At 46.0% G+C, this 23,736-nt stretch overlaps 1 protein-coding gene across 1 annotated transcript in view; it reads right to left on the bottom strand.

Annotated features, from left to right (window-relative positions):
- Positions 1–23,736, bottom strand: part of SCAI (suppressor of cancer cell invasion) — a 146,548-nt gene that overhangs the window by 61,752 nt on the left and 61,060 nt on the right. Inside the window, exon 2 of the mRNA XM_044305478.1 lies at positions 11,496–11,625. Coding sequence (XP_044161413.1) covers positions 11,496–11,599 — 104 coding nt within the window. The 5' untranslated portion in view covers positions 11,600–11,625. The remainder of the gene's footprint in view (positions 1–11,495; positions 11,626–23,736) is intronic.

Below are 23,736 nucleotides of genomic sequence, written 5' to 3'. Positions count from 1 at the left end.
TATGGGGGGGCGAGCTGCAGATGCCCACTGCTATGGGGGGGCGAGCTGCAGATGCCCACTGCTATTGGGGGGCGAGCTGCAGATGCCCACTGCTATGGGGGGGGGGCGAGCTGCAGATGCCCACTGCTATGGGGGGGCGAGCTGCAGATGCCCACTGCTATGGGGGGGCGAGCTGCAGATGCCCACTGCTATGGGGGGGCGAGCTGCAGATGCCCACTGCTATGGGGGGGCGAGCTGCAGATGCCCACTGCTATTGGGGGGCGAGCTGCAGATGCCCACTGCTATGGGGGGGCGAGCTGCAGATGCCCACTGCTATGGGGGGGGGGGGAGCGAGCTGCAGATGCCCACTGCTATGGGGGGGCGAGCTGCAGATGCCCACTGCTATGGGGGGGGGGAGCGAGCTGCAGATGCCCACTGCTATGGGGGGGGGGGGAGCGAGCTGCAGATGCCCACTGCTATGGGGGTGGGGGGGGGGGGGGAAGAGTGTGCTGTAGATGCCCACTGCTATGGGGGTGGGGGGAGTGTGCTGTGGATGCCCACTGCTATGGGGAAGAGTGCTGTGGATGCCCACTGCTATAGGGGGGGGGGGTTGTGAATGCCTATTGCTATAGAGGGCACATAGGCTGTCAGTTATGTGAAAAAAAAACTGTAGTGATTTTGGAACACTATGGCTGGCTTATGGACAAACTTTGGCCGTCGTTACGGTGGACCTAGTGAGAAAAGGGCTCATGAAAATTGCTACTTCATCCATTTTCTCCCTAAAACTTAATTCTTAAATGTAGTCAAATATTAGTGAGGAGTATAATGATTGGTAGCTTCATTACCATTCTTAGTAGCCTCACTGCACACTCAAACTAATAAATCAGAATTTATCCATAATTCCTCATTTTATACACCGACATACCCACGGATACCATAGCTACATAACACCGATGCAATGCACCTGGAATATGGCACAACTGCTCCATTCATTTTCAGGCTAACAGTAACATGCCATACTCCGTCATCTGTCAACCACTTTTACTGCACGGTGGCCGCAGACATCCCGCTTTGTGGTTTGTGATCAATTTTATTGATTATTAGACAAATAAATGAACCCTGAAAACTACCAAGAACACAGTATGTACTGAGGTGTAAGTACATTGATGAGGGACCCAAGGGATCAATGACTACAAAGCCTCAAATCCCGCCACACCTAACACTGTATACACGCGGCACACTGGTATTATGCTGTCCCCATGTCACAGTTTTTAATTATGTCACTTTTGAAATGTGATGCATGGACAGGCCGGGTGTGCAGGACTGGAACTGCTGATACTTCGCAGTGCTTCACCCTCGAGGACGTTAATGGAAGTTCATATGCAGCAGGGAAAAATTTTGTTAATTTCAAGTTATCACATGTGGCTTTTGACCATTTTTGTGAAGTCCACAGCAAGCCCTTAAATCGGTGGTGTAATTACCACGCCAGAGGGGCCCGGGGCTTTCTCATCAGGAAATAGGGTGACGAGCATATCCAATGTACTTATGTTGGCCAATGTCAGGTGTTTCAGTGAGAAGACACCCAGAAGTGAAGACGACACGAGACTGGTAAGCATACTCGGGGGGACCACAGAGCAGAACACAATGCTGCAACCTTCACCACACTATGAAACGTTATCCTCATCATCATCCTGAGGACAGCAATGCAGTCGAGTTTAGGCGGGTACCTGCGGCCGCCGGCCAGGTGCATGAGAGGGCTTAATGCTCCTACATTAATTAATGCTGAGGGCATCAGATCTTTATGTACCTGGCTGGTGGCCATGGGTAGCCCCCTGAGAAATTTCCCTGTAGAGTCAATGGCCAGTCCACCCCTGGTGGTGGGCCGCACCGGTCTGTTTTGTTTTTCCTACACTGATGACATGCAGTACATCCATGTGACGCTATAGGCCAGGCATGCTTAACCTGTGGCCCTCCAGCTGTTGTAAAACTACAATTCCCACAATGCCCTGCTGTAGGCTGATAGCTTTAGGCTGTTTGGGCATGCTGGGAGTTGTAGTTTTGCAACAGCTGGTGGGCCGCAGGTTGAGCATGCCTGCTATAGGCAATCTCTGGCCTCAGTGGTTACATGCAGTATATGCTGGTATCACTGCTGAGGACAGTGACTGGCTGCAGAATCACATAAATGTACGGGGCATCATTACTGCAGGAATAGTAAACAAAGATCGTCGGGAACCACCAGAGTGGTGGCACTGATGCTCTTGGACTTGACAGGTGAGGGGTCCGGTTCGGTGTCTAAATGATAAACGAGTGTTAAACATGTTAGCATTTCTAAGCCTGCAAGGGTAAGGGCACACTTGGCACCCTAGCTGTATTTTTAACTGTACTTGGCAGGAAAGTGTGACCCTGTCTTTATAGGGGTTTTTCTTTTATTACCTCATCTATCCAAGCATGTTGGCCCCAATGGTAGCCTTGTCTTGATTTTGGGTTTCATGTACAGTATACAGAGAAAATATCTTTATCCAGCGCAATTGCCAAGTGAAGGAGGCTAGTTCTTGCAGCCTCCAAGTCAGCTTTGCCGCGCCCAGACCCTACCCCTTGATTGATGTTTCAGAGCTGTGGTTACGTTACCACCTCGCCTCTCCACATTTCACGCAGGCACAGTCTTCTCCAAGATGCCCGCGTAGTGAAGCAAACCTTTAAGGCGCATACTGCCCCCACCTGGTGCATGCACAGTGAGGCGCTGAAGCCAAGAGCTTACCTTTCTCTTTAACGTAACCACAGCTCTGAAGCATTAATCAAGGGGCAGGATCTGGGTGCAGCAAGCTTAACCTGGAGGCTGCAAGAACCAGCCTCCTTGAAATTGCTCACTAGCATACGGTGGAAGCGCTGGATAAAGAGATTTCCTCTGTTTACATAAAACACTAAATCAAGACAAGGCCACCATTGGGGACAATACGCTTGGACAGAGAAGATAATCTATTAAGGCTACTTTCACACTCGCATTTGGTGCGGATCAGTCATGGATCTGCAAAAACTGATCCGTTACAATAGTACAACCGCATGCATCCGTCACGAACGGATCCATTTGTATTATCTGTAACATAGCCAAGAAGGATCAGTCATGAACACCATTGAAAGTCAATGGGAGACGGATCCGCTTTCTATTGTGCCAGAGAAAACGGATCGGTCCCCATTGACTTTCAATGGAGTTCATGACGGATCCGTCTTGGGTATGTTGAAGATAATACAACAGGATCCGTTCATAACAGATGCAGACGGTTGTATTATCAGTAATGGAAGCTTTTTTTTTTTTTTTGCCGGATCCAGCAAAAACGCTAGTGTGAAAGTAGCCTAAAACATGTTTGAAACAATAAATCGGAGTTCACATTTTCTGAGAACCAGTCAAGACTACGGTATGAATTCCTTTGCTTTCCATCAGCATTCTGTTTTGTGACTAGACAAAAAAACAAACAAAAAAACGCTGCAAGCTGCGGTTTGTGTCCGGTCATAGAAATGGAAAAAAACTGATCCGTCACCCATTGATTTTCAATGCATTTAGTGCCGTCCGGTTTGTTCCGTTTTGAGTTCACACAACCGCATCCTAATGGAACGGATGCATCCTGATGTGTACAATGAAAACGGACCAGTTTAGTTCCGGTTTTGAGATCCTCTGTCAGGTCTCAATACCAGAATTAACAAACAGGCCTTAGGTCTCCTGTTATTTTCTCACTTTCATTTTCTTTTTGTATGTCACTGTGTCTCTCTTAATATTTTGTAAGCACTGTACCATTTTGTATAGCCTTAAAGGGCTTGCCCAGTTTTCCCAATATCACATAGGCAGGAGTCCCATCCCTGGCACCCACACCAATTGGCTGTATGTCCTGCAAGCACCGAATTCTCTTCACCGTTTACCTGCTCGCCGTCGACATTGCAGCGAAGAGCAGGTGTGATTACAGCTACTCCATCCCATTGACTTGAATATGACAAAGTATATCTACAACTGATTGGGATGGAGTAGTTGTAATGACACTGCTCACTGCTGCAATTTAGACGGCGAGCAGGTAAACAGTGAAGACAATTAAGCGCTTGCAGAACATACAGCTGATTGGCAGGGGTGCTGGGAGTGGGACCCCTGATGATTGATAGCTAATTTAGTGTTCGGTCCTTGTAGCTCTAGTAACCAACAGATCTTTGAAGAGATGTGCCCGAAACAGGTGTGCTAATGGATCAGCATTTCGTCCGCCATAACGACGGGTGTTGGCAGCTTTTATTTTGGGTGCGATTTTGCTTGATGTGCAGCAATAAGTGCGTTCAAGCCGTGACAGTCATGAATGTGGTAGATGGAGGCGCCAACTTTGGAGATGGCAATATCCTTCTGAGGAAGCCACTATGTGCTCACGTCTTCTAGCCATGACCCTGATCACCTGACCGGAAAGACAAAAAGAACCTCCATTTCCATTAGTGGCTATTCTGTATTGTCTGAATGTGAAAAACTCTCCAAGGGGAACATTTCCGGGGATTGCTATTTTAGCAATTGGTTGATACAGAATTGAGACGCACTTTGAAATGTGCCCTCTGTTTTTGCCAAACAATTTGTAAACTGTGTAAAAGGTTAAACCCGCCATTAGTCCCGCCAAGTCACACTGAAGTCAGCCCCTTCCATCAGCTTGCATTATTACTTTTACAAAGGAGTCCGTTTATTTGTCCCCAATTTCTACTTTCGGAGTTTGTGAAGTCAGAGCACATCATCCCACTGGCAGGAAAATGAGCAGTGAAGCTGAAAATTAAAAGTGAAAACCTCAACAGTTGCTGATTTTCCAGAGCTGGAAAGAAGACATTTTTTTTTAGCTGAGCAAAAAAAAAAAAAGAAAATGAAGGAAAACAGAAAATTGACATTACACACATGAATTGCGGCAGCACCAAGCGTCTAAAGTGCTTCTGAAACCCTGGTTCTAAAACGACCTTATTAAACGTTGCAGCTTCAATCTACACAGCAAACGACACGGAATAACCCTTTCCTGCCCAGAAGTGAAGGACAAAAGAGTCATTCACACTGAAAAAGTATCAATGGAGGCATGTGCCAATTTAACCTTTATTTGAACGCGTCCTTCACGGAAAGGCCGCAGGTATTATATTTTCGCTTTGGCATGTCACTGGATTGGGAGCAGCAAATTTTAAATTCAGCATATAAAATGGACGGCATCTAACGGTGATCAATAGAGATGCGATATGCAGGAAGTCGCTGCAGCAGGGGGTACAAGCTGATCTTTCGTACCAGGGCCCATGAGCCTTTAGGTACGTCCCTGTGAGGGGAACGCGGTACAGCACGCAAATGTGAATCTTACCGAAATAATCCCAGTCTTGGATTATATACTGTACATGGCCTCTTCTGAGGATTTAGAAACTACTATAAAACACAGGAGCAAAAGGAAAATGGTCGGCAGGAGCTGGAAGTAAATTTTTTTTTCTTTATTTTGTAAAAGGCAAGGAAGCTAATAAAAAAAAAAAGTTATACTCCGAGTTCTGACCCCCCCCCCCATTTCAGGTGACTACCTCTTGAAGCTCATCAAGAGAATGCCAAGAGTGTGCAAAGCAGTAATCAAAGCAAAAGGTGGCTACTTTGAAGAACCTAGAATATGACATATTTTCAGTTGTTTCACACTTTTTTGTTATGTATATAATTCCACATGTGTTAATTCATAGTTTTGATGCCTTCAGTGTGAATCTACAATTTTCATAGTCATGAAAATAAAGAAAACTTTATTGAGAAGGTGTGTCCAAACTTTTGGATAGTGGCTGTGCTTAGTGTGCAGCTCGGCCCCATGTGACCGGAGAACATGACGCGACATCACCTAGAAGAGACCTAGGTGCTCATGGAGCACCGCGGGTTCTTCATACAGCTGATCCGCAGCGGTTCTTGAAGTCGAACCCTACTGATCTCATATTGACGATCTACCCTGAGGAGAGGCCATCAATATGAAAATCCCAGAGAAACCTTTTAAATGCACTACAGGAAATATGTTTTATGTATGAACGAGCCCTTTAAGGGAACCAGTCTCGCTGAACATGCAGTCTGATCTGCAGATAGCATGCTATAGAGCAGAAGGAGCTGAGCAGATAGAATTTCTTACTATAAAGCTATGCCAATGCAACAAGCAGTTGTAGCCACTTGTCTGTTAGGTGGCCGGCAATAGCTTTGCTGCGCACTTGGTGACCACTGCTGTAAGGGAGAAGTTGGCATCTTCAGGAAGTGGCAATCACGGGGTCGTGCATGGACATCAATCTGCTGTTTAACACGGCGTCACGTGTCAAACTCACACAGCCCGTGCACTTGATGCAAACTTGAAATATGCACAAGAAAGGGTTAATGCTTTTAGCCTTATGATGACGCACGCGAGTGGTGATGATGCATTTAGGACAAGATGCCTCCGCACTCACTGTATCGATCCCATTGCAATCCAGGAGACACTTGTAGAAGGAGCATTGAGATGGATCTTTCTATATTTCGTTACAGACTGGTTTCCTATTACCATGCGCTGGAAATGGCCAAGATAACAGTAAGTGACTGTGGAAACGGTCGGGGGATATGATCTGCTCAGTGTTAATGACTTGTTTCGAGGAAGTGTTTTAATAAGGTGTTTAGAAGTATTAAAGTGCACGCTGATCACGAGTTTCCCTATATGAATCATCCAGTCACGGTATTAGAAAATATTAAGTATGGAACCTAAGAAAATCATTCCTTAGGCCTCCTGCACAAAACCGTATCCTGCAAATCGCAGATCCTCAAAATACAGATGCAGTCCGTGTGCAACCATACATTTTTGCAGGACCTACTGTCAAAAAGCCTATTCTTGTCCACAAAATGGACAGGAATAGGGCAGGTTCTATCATCTGCGGCCTGGCCGCACGCATGTGGATGGATGGATGACACCCGTGTGCTGTCTGTTTTTCTTGCGGACCCATAGAAGTGAATGTGTGTGTGCGATCCCCAAAAATTGTGGATCGGACATGGACCGAAAATATGGTCGTGTGTCTGAGGCCTTAGATAACCATGCCCAAGGCATCCACCTCTGAAAAGTCACAAATATGGCTGCAGAACAGGATCACGCACTGGACCCAGACCCCAGAAGATAACCACATTTGCAGGCCATGTTGGATCCAGTCTCAAGGATCCAAAAGAAAAGAAATGATATGATATTCAAGCTTCCCGGTTACACAACTGGTCTTTACTTTCTGGTCCTTCTCGATACCCAGGAAATTATTGCTCAACCAAACATTGGCTGAGGCGGATCACCGCTGCAGCCAGTGAGTGCTCACTTCCTTTGTGAGTATTGGAACAGGAGCGGTGAATATCTCTATTGTTTTCTTTTTTAATTTTATGTCATTTGGTCTTCTCATTTTTTTTTTTTTTACCTTGGTGATGTATATCAGAGGTCTGACTGCTGCAACCCCCAGGGATCCTCAAAAAAAAAAAAAAAAAAGTGGGGTCCCCAAACACCCTCTATGAATGGGGCAGCGGCGCGCATTTTGTTGTGCTGCTCATTCACCCCTATGGGACTGATGCAGCCGGCGCTCCGTCAATACTATAGTAATGTATGGAGCAATGGACCAACATGAGCACTGCCGCACTATTCAGAGAGGGGACTCGGCAACTCCTCGCTCTCAGGATAGTTCCACGCCCCAGAGGTCGGAGCCCCCGACTTGATTTGAAAAGTGATAAATACTTTTCGTGGAATATCTACCTTTCACATACACAGACCTATTGGATATTTTGATAAAGACAGTGATGCAATACCAGATCTCACAAGCCAGGCCAGACTGTGCAGGAAAATACAGAACGGCTATCCTCATACTATGGTATTCAGCAGGCACTCTAATACGGTATATTGGTACTTGACCCGAACAGGTCCTTGTTTCCTCCAGAAGCACACTACTTGGGCTCATGGAAGATGGCTGCATCTGAATGATGAGCCCAGTCCAATCTGCATAATAATTACTCGCCGTTCACTGAATCGGTCACGGCATTATTTATTTTATTTAACATTTTAAAAGAAATGTACAAGAATCATAGTTAGCAAATGTACACTGGCCATGCCAATTGCCAGTTATGAGGGGTACAATGAGTTGGGCACCATGCCCTTAGGCTGCTTTCACATATGCAATAAAATTATCCGTAAGACTGGATCCAGCATAGCCAGAGCACCGCCAGACCCCATTGACTGCAATGGAACCAGCCTGTTTCTGGCCTTAGTGCCAGGACTCTGCTGAACTGGAAACTTGGTGGCTCTCCATCGGGTCCCAATATAGTTAATGGGCAGTTGTGCCGGATAGGGTGAACTCCGGCAGCCTGTTCCTTTACCTCAAAAAGTAAACCAAGCCATGGGATGAACCAAAAAAGCACCCGTACCTCCAATCTGGCGGTATGGGATCAAAAGAAAGAAGAAAAGTGAGAAAAAGAACAAGATTAGTATATAAAAAAAGGGGGGGGGGGGGGGGAATCAAAGAGGGAAGGGTAAGGGGAGGTAAGCTGAACTGGTCGTCACTCGGTGAAGAAGAGACTCTGTACTCCATAGATTTCTCATACGCAATCCACTGGTGCCAGTGTTTTCTCACGAAGGTCTAAGCTATGAATGTCGCAATGCCATGGAAGAGAATGGCACAATACCAATAAAAATAATACTATTAATAAAATCACCGTGCCACATGGAACAAGGAATTCTCCAAGGCTGCCTTGCTCTTTTGTTGGATCTATTGAGCATCAATTACAACAGATTACATAAAATACATGAAAACTACATAAGGAACCTGTAATTTTTAGCTAGAAATGACCTCAATATCCCGAGGCGTGAAAGGGAAATAAAAAGACAAAATGAAATAAACAAAAAAACAGGATTTGTCATCATGAGCCAAATTACAATCTAGTCCGTGGCTAGGAAATACCAGCAATACCACGCCTGGTAATATCCTATGGAATTCACAATGCAGCCTAAAGTCCGCAATACAAATCACTCAAATATTTGACATTCTGCAGCTACAGCAAGTACAATACATGGTGTACTGTACATATAATGTAGCAGAGCCGTGTATGCCTTGTGTACCATGATAACTTGGTAGGGTAATATGGCAAACTAATCTATGTAACTGTATGTCATACCACTGCATTTGGCTTCCATTGTGGAACAAAAACAAAAAAAGAAAAACCTAAATGTTACTGCTCCGTTGGATGATCCCAAGTGGTGAAAAAAAAATACTGCCCAAACATATGCAAATAAGACACTTCGCTGGCATAGGTTTGCCCCGCCCAAATTGATGGGTTTTGCCAACATACATCTAAATCTGTATGGCCACCTTAAATCCTGACAGGACTCCTAGGAGAGACAGAGTCCTGGCCACACTGGGTGATTGACAGCTTTTCCTGTGTTTGTACACAGAAGGTCGTCAATTATCCTGTGTGGGGGGGGGAGAAATCGGGACTCTTACTGTCTCTTCTAGGAGTCCTGTCAGGATTTATTATGCTTTTTCCTGAGAAAACCTGCTTTCATATAAATCTATATATGGCTCAGCTCAGCATCTCTCCCCAAATCATATCCTGTGGCGGGCAGCCTAAATCACCCGACAGGTTAGTTTTTCAGAGCCACCATATGGTAGTACTATAGGCCATATTTGTGCCCTCGTACAAGAAAATTCACAATATGCATTACTCTAAGTCAGGCTATTTGAATATCGTTTTCAAGAGTTTTTTTTATTTTTCTTCATTGTGATGGACACGAGTAAGGAGACAAACTACCACCAGATGATGCCTCAAATACTGGTCTCAGACTGGGCAGGATAACTCACCTAAGAGGTTTCCTTTAAATGGAATTGGTCATCAGCTGTTTGGGTATCCCACTAACTGGATGGGATGGTAGGACAGATACACTACAACCATGCCCCTGTTACATTCTATAGGTCTCCCTTTGATCAAAAAGTTTAATCTAAAACTGGAGGGTAAGGCATGCAAAGGAGCTGGAGTCCTGTGGGCCTTGAGTCATCCCTTTAAAAAGTATGGACACCTTCAAGGCTTTATTCATGATTGCATTTTACTTATTTTGGAGTAGAAATATTTTTTTTTCAATAGGTCTTCATTAAAAATGTTCAGCCGTTTCTTAGATCCAGGGTTAAAAAATCTGCCTGTTAGCAGGCTGTCTTTTTCTGTTTTGGACATCCTGTCATCTGACAGCTCATGTATAGCTCTCATCTCCTGACTTCTTAAACACTTATTATATCTCAATTCCTATGAAACTCATAAGAATATGGCTTAAATAAGTGTTTATGACGGCAGGAGATCAGCACTACACGAGTCGGGATGATGGGATTCAAAGAAAACCGTAAAAGTCTGCAAACAGACTGATTTTTAACCCTGTTTCTCAGAAACAGCTGTGCATTTTTAACAGACCAATAAAAAAAAAACCATATATATATTTTTAGCCCAAAATTAGTAAAATTAAATCATAAAAAATGCCCAGAAGGTGCACAAGGGGTTATCCAAAGTCTAACACATGCCCCTAATGCCCACCCCCCTCATAACGATTATACTCTCCCCACATCCCAGCTCCTGATCCCTGCATGTCCGCAGCTGCATATCCCTGTCATGCGGATAAAAACATCTGGCGACGGGGAATGACGCTAGGGAGGCTCGTCCCAGTCGCGGCCTGTTACTGGATGCCACACATCCCCTCCGTGTGCATTGATCCACGGGACGGGGAGATGCAGCGGCAGCTGTGCAGGGATCAGGAGCAACGCAGGTGCTGGGGAGCGGGGTATTAGCTATATGAGGGGCATGTGTTAGACTTCGGATAACCACCTTTAAGTATTCCTGATCCTCACTTACGGACATCCGCTAGCACTGACGTCAGAGGATATCCATCAATAAACAGAAGGCGTGCTTACAGAGATGACTCTATAAGGCTTCTGCACCGCCCACATGACTCTAGGAGTCAGTGGGATACCAAAACCGCTGATGACCTGTACCCTTTAAACTTGAAGGAACCCTAAAATATGTATTGGGACATGGCTCCGCTTGGGAGCAGAGTTCCTGGAGTTACAATCGCCGTCTCCGGTCAACCTCTACTGCACCTAAACCACAATGCAAATGTTAAATAAAAACTTCCAAACCCCACATGATATTTTCCATGCTGCGTGGCTTTAATGGGCGCCAAACACTCAGCCTCCTAAGCAGCCATGTGGTGACTATGTCGGAAATGCATTTTCAGCTGAGATGTGTTTAATTCAATTCAATCTGTGAAGTGCTCCCTCTGTGCCCGTCGTAGAAAGCTGCGATCGCTTAATAGACATCTGCAGGAAAGCCGGCCTGGTGAGTCATGGGATGTATCGGACTAAGCAAACCAGGAGAGGAGGAAAAAAAACAAAAAAACAAAAAAAAAAAACACTGGCGAGGTAACCTCTGCCCACAATGCAGACTGATCGATTCCCAATAAAACACAATCTGTCCCCCTGGCTGCTCGACGGACACCTACCTCAAGCCATTGAAGAGCTGCTTAGACTTATCCAGCAAGTAGCAGAAATCGGTGACCGTCTTCCTCTCCACCTGGGGGATGTCCTCATCATTGGCCACAGACATTGCTCCTTCTTGTAAGGTTCCTTACCCTGAAAAAGAGGCAAGACCCAGTTAAATGAATGACCGTGAAAACACTGTCTGTACTTGACACTATGCCAATACTGAAATCCGGGCTAAGGCTTTGAGATTTAAAGGGGATGTTCTGCTTTGGGATATTGTCATCAGAAAACAACCTATTGTTTAAATCACGTTTTTTTTGTTAAACTTTTTTTTTTTTTAATCATTGGTGAGTTTCTTAAATATTTCTCCATTTTGCTATATTTTTAAAATCTGTATATAACCCTGCAATTTTCACACTAGCCACTAGGCCTCAAATATGTTAAGACTTCCTGTCTTTTGAGGGTAGCTACATGGGCCATAGAGACATATATATATATATATATATATATACACACTTGTAATTCTGTGGTGATAATAGCTACTGAAAAATTACCTGTACAGAAAAGATCATGACCTACTATAAGGTCTAAAGGCAGAGTAAAAATAGCAGGATTATATACTTTTTTGTTTAAATATAGTGACATGGGAAAATTTGTAAAAATTTAAAAACCAAGAATTAAAAAAAAATTTAACATGTTTAACATAATTATACTTACCTCCTCCTCAGCCCTCCATTCCAGCTTCCTGGCTCCCCTTACTGGTCTTCTAGATCCCATCCTGAAAAAACGTCCAGATGAACGGGCCAGGTGCGCTGCTGCAGCCAAGGACTGGCCTCAATGGTGATGTGTCCCCAAGGAGTAAGTCAATTTTGGGTCACACCTTGAGATCAGTTATTGGCAGAAGCAGCGCACATGACCCCGTCTGTGTGGAAGTTTACAAGACAGAGACTGGAAGACCAGAGAATTAAGACAGAACGGTGCGGCAAAGAGCCGGTCAGTATGAGTTTTCCTCAACAGGTACAGCACCATACTGATGCAGTTAAAAACTGTCCCGGAGCTGGACAACCCCTTTAAAAAGGTTACCCTAACCTCCACCTTTCCTCAGGGATAGAGGGTCTTTCATATCAAAGAGGTAGAAAGATGTAAAGAAATTATATATATATATATATATATATATATATATATATATATATATATATATATATATATATATATATATATATATAAATATAAATGAATTATTAGGAAGACCTGTTCTATTTCTCATTAATGCAATTATCTAGTCAACCAATCACATGGCAGTTGCTTCAATGCATGTAGGGTTGTGGTCCTGGTCAAGACAATCTCCTGAACTCCAAACTGAATGTCAGAATGGGAAAGAAAGGTGGGCTACAACAGCAGAAGACCCCACCGGGTACCACTCATCTCCGCTACAAATAGGAAAAAGAGGCTACAATTTGCACGAGCTCACCAAAATTGGACTGTTGAAGACTGGAAAAATGTTGCCTGGTCTGATGAGTCTCGATTTCTGTTGAGACATTCAACTGGTAGAGTCTGAATTTGGCGTAAACAGAATGAGAACATGTATCCATCATGCCTTGTTGCCACTGTGCAGGCTGGTGGTGGTGGTGTAATGGTGTGGGGGATGTTTTCTGGGCACACTTTAGGCCCCTTAGTGCCAATTGGCCATCGTTTAAATGCCACGGTCTACCTGAGCATTGTTTCTGACCATGTCCATCCCTTCAAGACCACCATGTACCCATCCTCTGATGGCTACTTCCAGCAGGATAAGGCACCATGTCACAAAGCTCGAATCATTTCAAATTGGTTTCTTGAACATGATAATGAGTTCACTGTACTAAAATGGCCCCCACAGTCACCAGATCTCAACCCAATAGAGCATCTTTGGGATGTGGTGGAACGGGAGCTTCGTGCCCTGGATGTGCATCCCCCAAATCTCCATCAACTGCAAGATGCTATCCTATCAATATGGGCCAACATTTCTAAAGAATGCTATCAGCACCTTGTTGAATCAATGTCATGTAGAATTAGGGCAGTTCTGAAGGCAAAAGGGGGTCCAACACCGTATTTGTATATATTACATACATACATACATACATACATACATATACACAGTAATATAATACAAAAAAAAATAAAAAATCTAACTTAGCTCCCCGAGCCCCTCTGTTCCTGAATTGTTGCTCCTATCTCCTATCCGCCCGGTTGCTGCAGCAGTGCCATGCCGTATACTGTACGTGGGCATTGCAGCCAATCCCTGGACTGCACAAGACTGCTGTGGCCAGTGATTGGCTGCAGCAGTCATAACTAGTAAATGACCAGGTCATTAATACAGTTTTGAAATGTCCGATTAGAAGGCAGAGGGACCTCTGGAGTGGGCAGAGGGAAGAAAAAAAGGCGGGGGGGGGGGGGGGGGGAATGTTGAACCGGAAAGTATAACTTGTTTTATTATTTAAGCATACATCTTAGACAGATGTCGGCTGAACACTCATTTGGCCAACAGCTATTTTTTTCTGAACCCCACCCCATGCCATACACCAGGCATCCTCAAACTGCAGCCCTCCAGCTGTTTTAAAACTACAACTCCCACAATGCCCTGCTGTAGGCGGATACCTGCAGGCTGTTCGGGCATGCTGGGAGTTGTAGTTTTGCAACAGCTGGAGGGCCGCAGTTTTAGGATGCCTGCCATACACACTCAATTCAGCTAAGCATGCATGTGTTCAAATACCTTATTTGTCAATTCAAATCTGCCCCCGGCAGCTATTATTCAGAGATGAAGTTGGGGGCAGGTGCAGAAAGAGCCGAGGAAGCAGCATCTACATTCTCCAGATAGATAAGGGTCCCAGAGGTGGGACAGTAATCATTAGGATAATTAATAAATAGATATATATCTATCTCACACACACACAATGTGGGATCCTTTATTCACCCAAGCTTGAGAATGGTCCCAGCAAGTGGACCGAAACGTTGCACGCGTAAATAAAGGATCCCACTTTTTTTTTTTCACCTACTGGAAGTGCTGCGATGTGTTTTTCTTTGGTCAAGTGTAATTCCGCTGGCACTCCTTCTGTCTATATGTTTGCTAGGTGTGCTGTCCTGGAGTTTTGTTTATTCCTCTCAGCCCCATGGAGAGCCCCGGTACATCACCGGATCTCCAAAAAATGCGTTTGCCCTGCGGGATTTAGCGCAGGGCAAAGGAGAGCATCGGAGCATTAACTGCTCCGATGCATCTGTCAGGGGGGCTTCCGGGGTGAAAATGGAGGGATGTCCATTTGCTGAATCCGGACAACCCGTTTAACTTCTGCATCGGTGTGGATTTTAAAGACCATCTGTCAGCAGATTTGTACCTATGAAACTGGCTGACCTGTTACATGTGCACTTGCCGTGGAGACATCTGTGTTGGTCCCATGGTCATATGTGCTCAAAAATTATGTTTTAACATATGCAAATGAGCCTCTATGAGCAACGGGGGCGTTGCCGTTACACCTAGAGGCTCCGCTCTCTCTGCAACTGCCGTGTCCTCTGCACTTTGATAGACAGGACCAGGTATGATCACGTTTACACTGCCTGGCCCTGACAACGTGCAGAGGGCGCAGCAGCTGCTGAGAGAGACAGATTTTGCAGGGCGGACATATGGATGTGGACAGCACATGGTGAAATTGAAACATCCAAACCGCAAAAAAAAAGGCGGATCGGATCCGGAAAAGAAATACGGTTGTGTGCATAAAGCGTCAAGCTGCTGTCAGGGTAGGGTTAGGAGGTCCCCTATACTGGTCGTCTAATTTGTATGGCCAGATTTAAAGGTATCCTCCGGTTCAAGAAAGAATTTCACACTACGCGAGTAACAAGTAGAAGACTTACCTGGTGCCCTCCTTTGAATCTTTTCCGGTGCACATTCACCACATCCCAGGCTCCTCTGTCATCCAAGATGGATGCACGGCTTCTCAGACCACCTGATGCACACTGTGTATTTGGTGGTCCAAGACATTTCCTGCTGCCCTTGGATTGGTCGGCATTGCTCATGTGAGCAGTTCCTGCCAATCCAAGTGGCTGGTCAAGTTTGGACTTCCAAATGCACAGTCTGCATCAGGGAGCCTAAGAGGCTACATGGCCATCTTGGAGGACAGAAGAGGAGCCCGAGAACTTGCATATCTGCAGATAAAAAGGGCACCGTGTAAATGTTCTGTTAATTTTCCAGTTAATGTGATTTAATTTTATTTTTTTTCTTGAGCCGGAGGGTTGCTTTAATTTGCTAAGCTATGCGGATATACATCCCCCACCAGGTGCAAAAACTGGTCTGGCCAGCCATTGGAAATCAAGCTGCGTGATCTTCTCGAGGAGCCGTGGATGGAATTTATACCTCAGGAACATATGTTATAGATGTAGATTACTGAAGATGTGAATTATTTTGGCATTTAGCCAGTACCCTAGCAGTCCATATGAGGGGCACAGCTAGAGTTCCCGTACTGCTATGAGTCATTCCTGAAGAGGAAGCTTGGAATGAGTAAAGAGTTAATCAGGGCGCTGCAACACCTCCAGAAGCTGCTGCACGGCAGTGACAGTCTCTGGAGTGCTGCGCCGCTATGAAAACGGTGAGCGTGAAAGCGAGTGTGAGACTACTGGTGGATTGTGACACGTCTGATGCCTCGCACAATTAGACTCTCACGTCCAACACTTTAATAAGATCACTTACTGACAGGAAGAAAAAACAGCGCTGGGATGAACCCTCATAGCAGAGGAGAACATATGGAATCTGTGCAGGATGGCGAGCTCCTGTTCCATACTGCCATACACATAGCGCACCGCCCACAGTAACCTGCATGTATGTTCTGACAGGTGGTGGTCACAGGAGGCTGCATCCTGACACAATGCCTTGTGGGACTAGCTTTACGTAGGGCTTAGGGCTCATGCATCGGCTGTGCCCATAGTGCAGACCGCAAACACTTGAAAGGGTCCGCAATCTCGATGATATGGTGCGGTGCAGATCGTCGGATGCAGATCAAGTGAATGGGTCCGGCAGGCGGCGGGCACAATGTCCGTGCACTGCGGACCAAAATTTGCAGTCGAGGGCCTGGACAGCACACGTTCATGTGCATGAGCCCTTAGTGATTGCTTCATTCTGGAGCTTCCTCGTATGGGCCTGCGCATATGGGACAGCCGAAATTGTTGCTGTCAGGTGGCCCTTCTGAACGAGCAGAGGTAAGACCTGAAAAGATCTCAAACATGTTCCCTGATGGAGATTATCTTGGTGGACGGGAGGAATGTTTTTTCTACCCGGGAATCTAACAGGATGCCTAAAAACACACTAGTCTGAGATGGTGACAGGCAAGACTTTTTCCAATTTATTTTCCAGCCCAGGTTTTTTAACAGGGAGCAGGAAACACTGATGTTTTGGTTTAACTTTTCTTTGGTCTGGGAAATAAACAGGAAGTCGTCTAGATATGGCAGCAATGGAACCCCTGACAATCTTAGGGCTCTTTCACATCTGCGTTCTTTTCTTCCGGCATAGAGTTCCGTCGTCGGGGCTCTATGCCGGAAGAATACTGATCAGGATTATCCTAATGCATTCTGAATGGACAGTCCGTCCTTCAGGATGTCTTCCGTTCCGGTACGGAACGTTTTTTGGCCGCAGCAAATAGCGCAGCATGCTGCGCTTTTTGCTCCGGCCAAAAATCCGGAACACTTGCCGCAAGGCCGGATCCGGAATGAATGCCCATTGAAAGGCATTCACCCGGATCCGGCCTTAAGCTAAACGTCGTTTCGGCGCATTGCCGGATGCAACGTTTAGCTTTTTCTCAATGGTTACAATGGCTGCCAGGACGCTAAAGTCCTGGCAGCCATGGTAAAGTGTAGTGGGGAGCAGCATACTTACCATCCGTGCGGCTCCCGGGGCGCTCCAGAGTGACGTCAGGGCGCCCCAAGCGCATGGATCACGTGATCGCATGGATCACATGATCCATGCGCATGGGGCGCTCTGACGTCATTCTGGAGCGCCCCGGGAGCCGCACGGACTGTAAGTATACCGCTCCCCCGCTCCCCACTACTACTATGGCAACCAGGACTTTAATAGCGTCCTGGGTGCCATAGTAACACTGAAAGCATTTTGAAGACGGATCAGTCTTCAAATGCTTTCAGTACACTTGCGTTATTCCGGATCCGGCGTGTAAATCCGGCAAGTGGAGTACACGCCGGATCCGGACAACGCAAGTGTGAAAGAGGCCTTAGGCTACTTTCACACTAGCGTTCGATCGGATCCGTTCTGAACGGATCCGTCTGCATTATATTGGCAAAAAAAAGCTAAGTGTGAAATTAGCCTGAGCGGATCCGTCCAGACTTTTACATTGAAAGTCAATGGGGGACGGATCCGCTTGAAGATTGAGCCATATTGTGGCATCTTCAAACGGATCCGTCCCCATTGACTTACATTTTAAGTCTGGACGGATCCGCATGCCCCCGCACGGCCAGGCGGACACCCGAACGCTGCAAGCAGCGTTCAGGTGTCCGCCTGCTGAGCGGAGCAGAGGCTGAACGCCGCCAGACTGATGCAGTCTGAGCGGATCCGCATCCATTCAGACTGCATCAGGGCTGGACGGAAGCGTTCGGGTCCGCTTGTGAGCCCCTTCAAACGGAGCCCACGAGCGGACAGCCGAACGCTAGTGTGAAACTAGCATTAGAAAAGAAGCCACCTCCGCAATTACTTTTGTAAAGATTCTGGGGGGCTTGTGAAACCCCAAAAGGGAGGGCTTTGTACTGCAGGTGTAGACACTCTCCCTGAACCCAGACTGCTGTCCTTAAACACATGAATTGGCACATGGTTTGATGCGTCCTCTAAGTCCAGAGTCGCCGTCCAGCAATCTCTTGCTAGGAGATCTATGGTTGATCTTATGGTCTCCATGCAAAACTTCTTGTATTTGAGGAACCTGTTTAGTTTCTTTAAGTTTAGGATTACTCGGAAGGAGCCATTGGGTTTTAAAAAAATCCCTTGCCCCTCTCTGCCTGTGGCACCGGGACTACAACCCCTTTGCGTAGAAGCAACACCTCTGACTCTAAGGCCTGTTTTTTGATTTGGTCCTTGGGGCAGTCTGTCTGAACGAATGAATCCCGGGGACGGGTCAGAAACTCCAACCGGAACCCTTCTCCAATCCCTCCCAGGATCCAACTGTTTTTGGTTACCGTTTTCCAGGCTGGGAGAAAAAGAGATAATCTTCCCCCTACCTGGGATTCGGAGTCATTGCTTATCCTTAGGTCTTGGGTCCTGGGTCCTGGGGCTTAAAAAGGAAACCTCCGGATTTCTTAGGAAATCTATCCTTTTCCTTTCTGTCGTACTGTCTACCCCTTTGTTTTTTATTCTGGTATCTACGAAAAAAGGGGGGGGGGGGGTTGAGGAACCGGAAAGCCTTTCTTTTTGTCCGAGGCTTTTTCAAGTATGTCGTCAAGAGACGACCCAAAAAGCCTGTCACCCTCACAAGGGATGGAGCACAGTCTGGCCTTCGAGCCCTGATCTGCTTTCCAGGATTTCAGCCAGATAGCTCTCCTAGCCGCATTAGACAGGGCGGATGATCTGGTCGAAAACCTAATCATATCCGTGGAGGCATCTGCTAGAAAGTCGGCGGCTTTAAAAAAGGTAGGAAGGGAGGCCAAAACTTCCTCTCTTGGCTTTTTTTCACCGAGATGCTGTTCTAACTGTTCCAACCAGATATGCAGTGATCTTGAAACCCATGATGCTGCGACAGCAGGTCTCAGGCAAGCAGAGGACGATTCCAACCCCTTTTTTAAATAAAAATCTGCTTTTTGTGTCTAAAGGGCTCAGACAGGCTACCCAAATCATCAAACGGTAGAGCAGACTTCTTGGTGATCTTTGCTACCTGGGGCGTCTACTGTAGGGGCCTTGTCCCAAATAGCTGCTACTTTCTCATCAAAAGGATATTTCCTTTTAACCTGAATTTGGGATACAAAACTTCTATCAGAATTTTTCTATTCCTTTCTAATTAATGCTTGGATGTTTTCGTGAATGGTGAAGACCCTATGCTATCCTGGGGCCTAATCCCTGAAGAGCTAGATCTGCTGTAGCCTGTTTCACATCTTAAAGTTGCATTGTCGCTCTGACAGCTTTAAGTAGGCTTTGGGTGTCCTCAGGTGAAAAAAAGGAACTCCCTGCTTCCTCATCTTCTGACGATGTAGCGTCGTTAGAAAATAACTGACCCGCTTCTCTTTCCTCCCCGTCGGAGATGTCTATATCAGAGTCCCTAACCTCCGGGGACTTATCTGGTGACCTATGGCGGCCTTTATTCAAAGGCTTTAAGGAAGCCCTGACCTCGGATCTTATTAAGGACCTCATGTTTTTTTGGAGAGGCTCTGAGATTCCTCCGGGGAAAGGCAGACTATAGGCAGCAGCCCCGGCGAGCCTTCAGCCGCCTGGGGGAGGCCTCCTACCGGATCAGAACCTCAAGCTAATCAGTGCACCCTAACGCCTCCCACTTCCTTTACCAGCCTCTTCTATGGGAGTTTTCTTTACATGCTCTGTGACCTGAGCAGGAGTCATTGTACTCCCCCATCAGTGGGGGTCTGACATCTGGGACCCTGTTGATCAGCTGTTTGAGAAGCAGCTTACCCTAGGCCAGTGATGGCACGCTCATCGGTCACGTGGCCTAGGCATTGGATACCAAGCACAGCCACTATACAATGTACGGCCTGCGCTTGGTAAGCTGTATGGAGCTCCGCGGCCTCCTCAAATTGTTGATTGGCGGATGTCCCGAGTGTGGGATCCCCACCAATCAGATACTGACGGCCTGTCCTAAGGAGTGGTCATCAGTACAAAACAGGAGCCTAGAAAACCCCTTCAAAGGGGTTTTCTGACTGATATTTGTGACCTATCCTTAGGATAGAACAAAGAAGACCTGGCACTCGCACACAGGGAGGTACAAAATGACGAGTTTCGTCGAGCAGCTGCCTGACAAAGACTTGTGTTTGAGTCGAAACGCGTAATTTTGTCCCTCCATGTGCGCATTAAAAGGATAAGAATTGCATCCAATACAGCGAGTGCCGGTCTTCTTTGTGCTTGATTTGATTTATGGGATGCAAACCCTGGACTGAGCACACCGCTCATTATACACACGGAGTGCCGGCTGTTTTCTCTTCTATCCTTAGGATAGGTCATCAATATCTGATCAGTGGGCACCCAATACCCTGTGTCCCCCTTTGATCAGCTGTCCCATGCAGCCTCTGGAGCACTTTAAATAGAACAGGAAGCACAGCGTCGTTCAAAGTGTTGTGGCCGTACCGGGTTACTGCAGCTCAGCTGCCATTCGCTTCAAAAGCCCTGCACATGTGAGCAGCACTAGGTTTTAGTTTCTGAATGTAAACAAGGATATTTCGTTCACTGACAGCAAGCAAAGAAGTTTGAGGCAAAATCAGAGCTGTGCAGTGTTCACACTGTATATTACAAGTTCTAGGAGACTCATACATGGGATATGTCCAGTTTGCATCCTATTCCGCAATAACACAGTGTACATTACGCTACACCCACTACTCAACTGTCCCTCCACATCTAAAGCCATGGGCCCTACATATCCACAGTGCATGACCACAAAGTTATTGATCTGCTATGCCGCAGGAATCCACTTGAGCGCCACATGAAAGGTAGTTCAAAAGCTGAAGAGCTAGAACTCAACAGACCCATCCTCACAGTGATAACATCTACTCACCTGCCCGTCTCTGCGCCGGGCACTGGTGTGGTCGGCAAAATTGGCATAGTGCTATTTATTAGTGGGATCACTGGGGCAGCAACGTGGGGGACGACTTTCCTAGCAGGTCAGATAAGGAACAGGACAATGGTGCTCTGACTACTAGGGGGACCACATACCCTGCAGTATAATCTTCATATACCACTATAGAGCGGGTTTCCATAGGTGCTCTCACCACCTTTGGGCCCTAAAAGGTCACCACTACCTATCCAGGCCAGGACAACTGATTAGGGCCCAGTGATGGCTAACCTCCGGCACTCCAGTTGTGGTGAAACTACAACTCCCAGCATGCTCCATTCATTTCTATGGAGTTCTAAAAACAGCCAAGCAAGTGTGCATCTTGGGAGTTGTAGTTTTACCATAGCTGGAGTGCCGGATCCGGCATGCAAAATACCGGGGGGGCGGATGCTGGATCCGTTTTGCCGGATGACATCGGAAAGACGGATCTGGCATTTCAATGCATTTTTCTGACTGATCAGGCATTTTTAAGACTGATCAGGATCAGTCTTACAAATGCCATCAGTTGGCATACGTTTGGCCGGATCCGGCAAGCAGTTCCAGCGACGGAGCTGCTTGCCGGATCACTCTGCCGCAAGTGTGAAAGTAGCCTAAGCCAAAGAAGAGACCTTGCTCCAGTTGGCACATAATCTGGAGGGCTGGCATGTAATACTCTTTCCTTGCACTGGATCCACACAAAGTACCTTGTAAGTGACTCTTCACGGCTTAGCAGGATCCTCAGCAAACATATAGAAGATTTAATGTACGGGCCCGGCCGTGTCCAGCATGACAGGAGAGAATTTCCCCAGTAACAAACTGCTGTAATTTTTTGCAAACATAAAAAAAAAAAAAAAGCCATGACAATTAAGACCACAAATCACTTTCCCGCGGCACCAAGGAAAATTAGCACATAAATTCTAGCATCTACGCCAGCGTGTGTGCAGCCAGCAGCATGACTGGAAGCATTACACTGAAAAATGCCCATACGCCAAGGATTAAACCTGCTCCAACTACAGCATCATAAGCCATTTACAAGGCAATCGCTTACACAAAATATCTCTACACGTAGCGGTCAAAATTACATAGACACAATACTATGGAATATGGGAGCCAGTGAGCTCGTCCCAGCGGCCTACTTCATTTTTAGTGGCCTAGAAGCCAAAAAGTTTGCTAATTTTGGGGTATTTAAGCTACTCCAGAATGAATATGGTTAAAATGGCCTCCAAATTCCTCAGGGCACATACATTAGCTCATTTGTGACATGGACTACATGCCTGATCATGCCATGGAGTGCCCACCACTCTGGACTATACCTAAGGCACAGAGAAACAATCCATCAACCAGCATCTCGTCTCTTTACTGGTGACCATCATGTGCATGTCCTGAAGAACACACTGGGGCTGTCATTTCTAGGCCTCGTGAACACATCCCTGCCCGGGAGTCTGTCCAGTAGTAAAAATAGTGCCGAGATTTTTGTAGTACCGCCATATGGTCCCTCCTTAAGGCACCATATTACGGAAATACGGCTTAAAGGAGAGGATGCCTCATTTATAGGTCATTCACTGGCACATGGAACAGTTTTATGGCACAGTATGACCATTTTAGTGGCATAATATGGCCATATGCATGAGGGCTAGCAATGGAGAGCATAACCAGATTGTCACTCCAGACGACAAATATTAGTAATATTAAATTAGTAAATGATAAGATTGGGAAATCATGAGTAAGACACACACCAAAGTAAATCTAAGTGGATTACTATTATAAGTAGTAAGGTCCCATCATTTACACAGTGTACTGCAGCTTAATATTAGCAAACCCTCCCCTCAAATCAAAAAAAAAAAAAAAAAAAAGACCCCTCCAAAGAGTATACTATACAGATTATCATTTACACTGCTTGTTAACTACCAAAGGAACCATTTCTCCCACATGGGCCGGTAATACAGAGAATTCTTCTGAATTAGCACTGGGTTCAACCAGCACGTGGCTTCTCCTTCAGAAAGCAACAGGACTCTGCAAACACAAATAAAGAATTGTTAAAAAAAAATAAAGTACAATAATGCCATAATTATAGAACGCATTCTGGTGCTAATGCTACGCTTATTTTTTAAGTTTGAGATTCTTGGCAAATACATTTTTGTACAAAATTATTTGGGCCCCGTCTGCCAAACGTCAAGGTGATCTCTATAAGACGGGAACCCAACACTAAATCCTACCTGTTATGTGCCATAATGGCCACCATAAAACTCAGGGAGTGCAGGTTCCACATGTATGCTGGGTCCACTCTGCTTTTTACCATTTCGGTGCCATAATGGCCTCCATTAGAGTGGACTCAGCATGCACGCTGGTACCTGCATCCCTGGATTTAAAGGAGGTTGTTATGGCATGGAAAATGGTAAAAAGCAAAGTGAACCCATCATCATGAATGTAGAACCTGCACTCCCTGAATTTTATGGTGGCCATTATGACACATAACAGATAGGATTTAGTGTTAGGTTCC

This window comes from Bufo gargarizans, chromosome 9, assembly GCF_014858855.1.
Source record: "Bufo gargarizans isolate SCDJY-AF-19 chromosome 9, ASM1485885v1, whole genome shotgun sequence".
Classification (NCBI taxonomy): domain Eukaryota; kingdom Metazoa; phylum Chordata; class Amphibia; order Anura; family Bufonidae; genus Bufo; species Bufo gargarizans.
The sequence above is the reverse complement of the archived record's forward strand: the minus strand, read 5'-3'. Positions and strand labels throughout refer to the sequence as shown.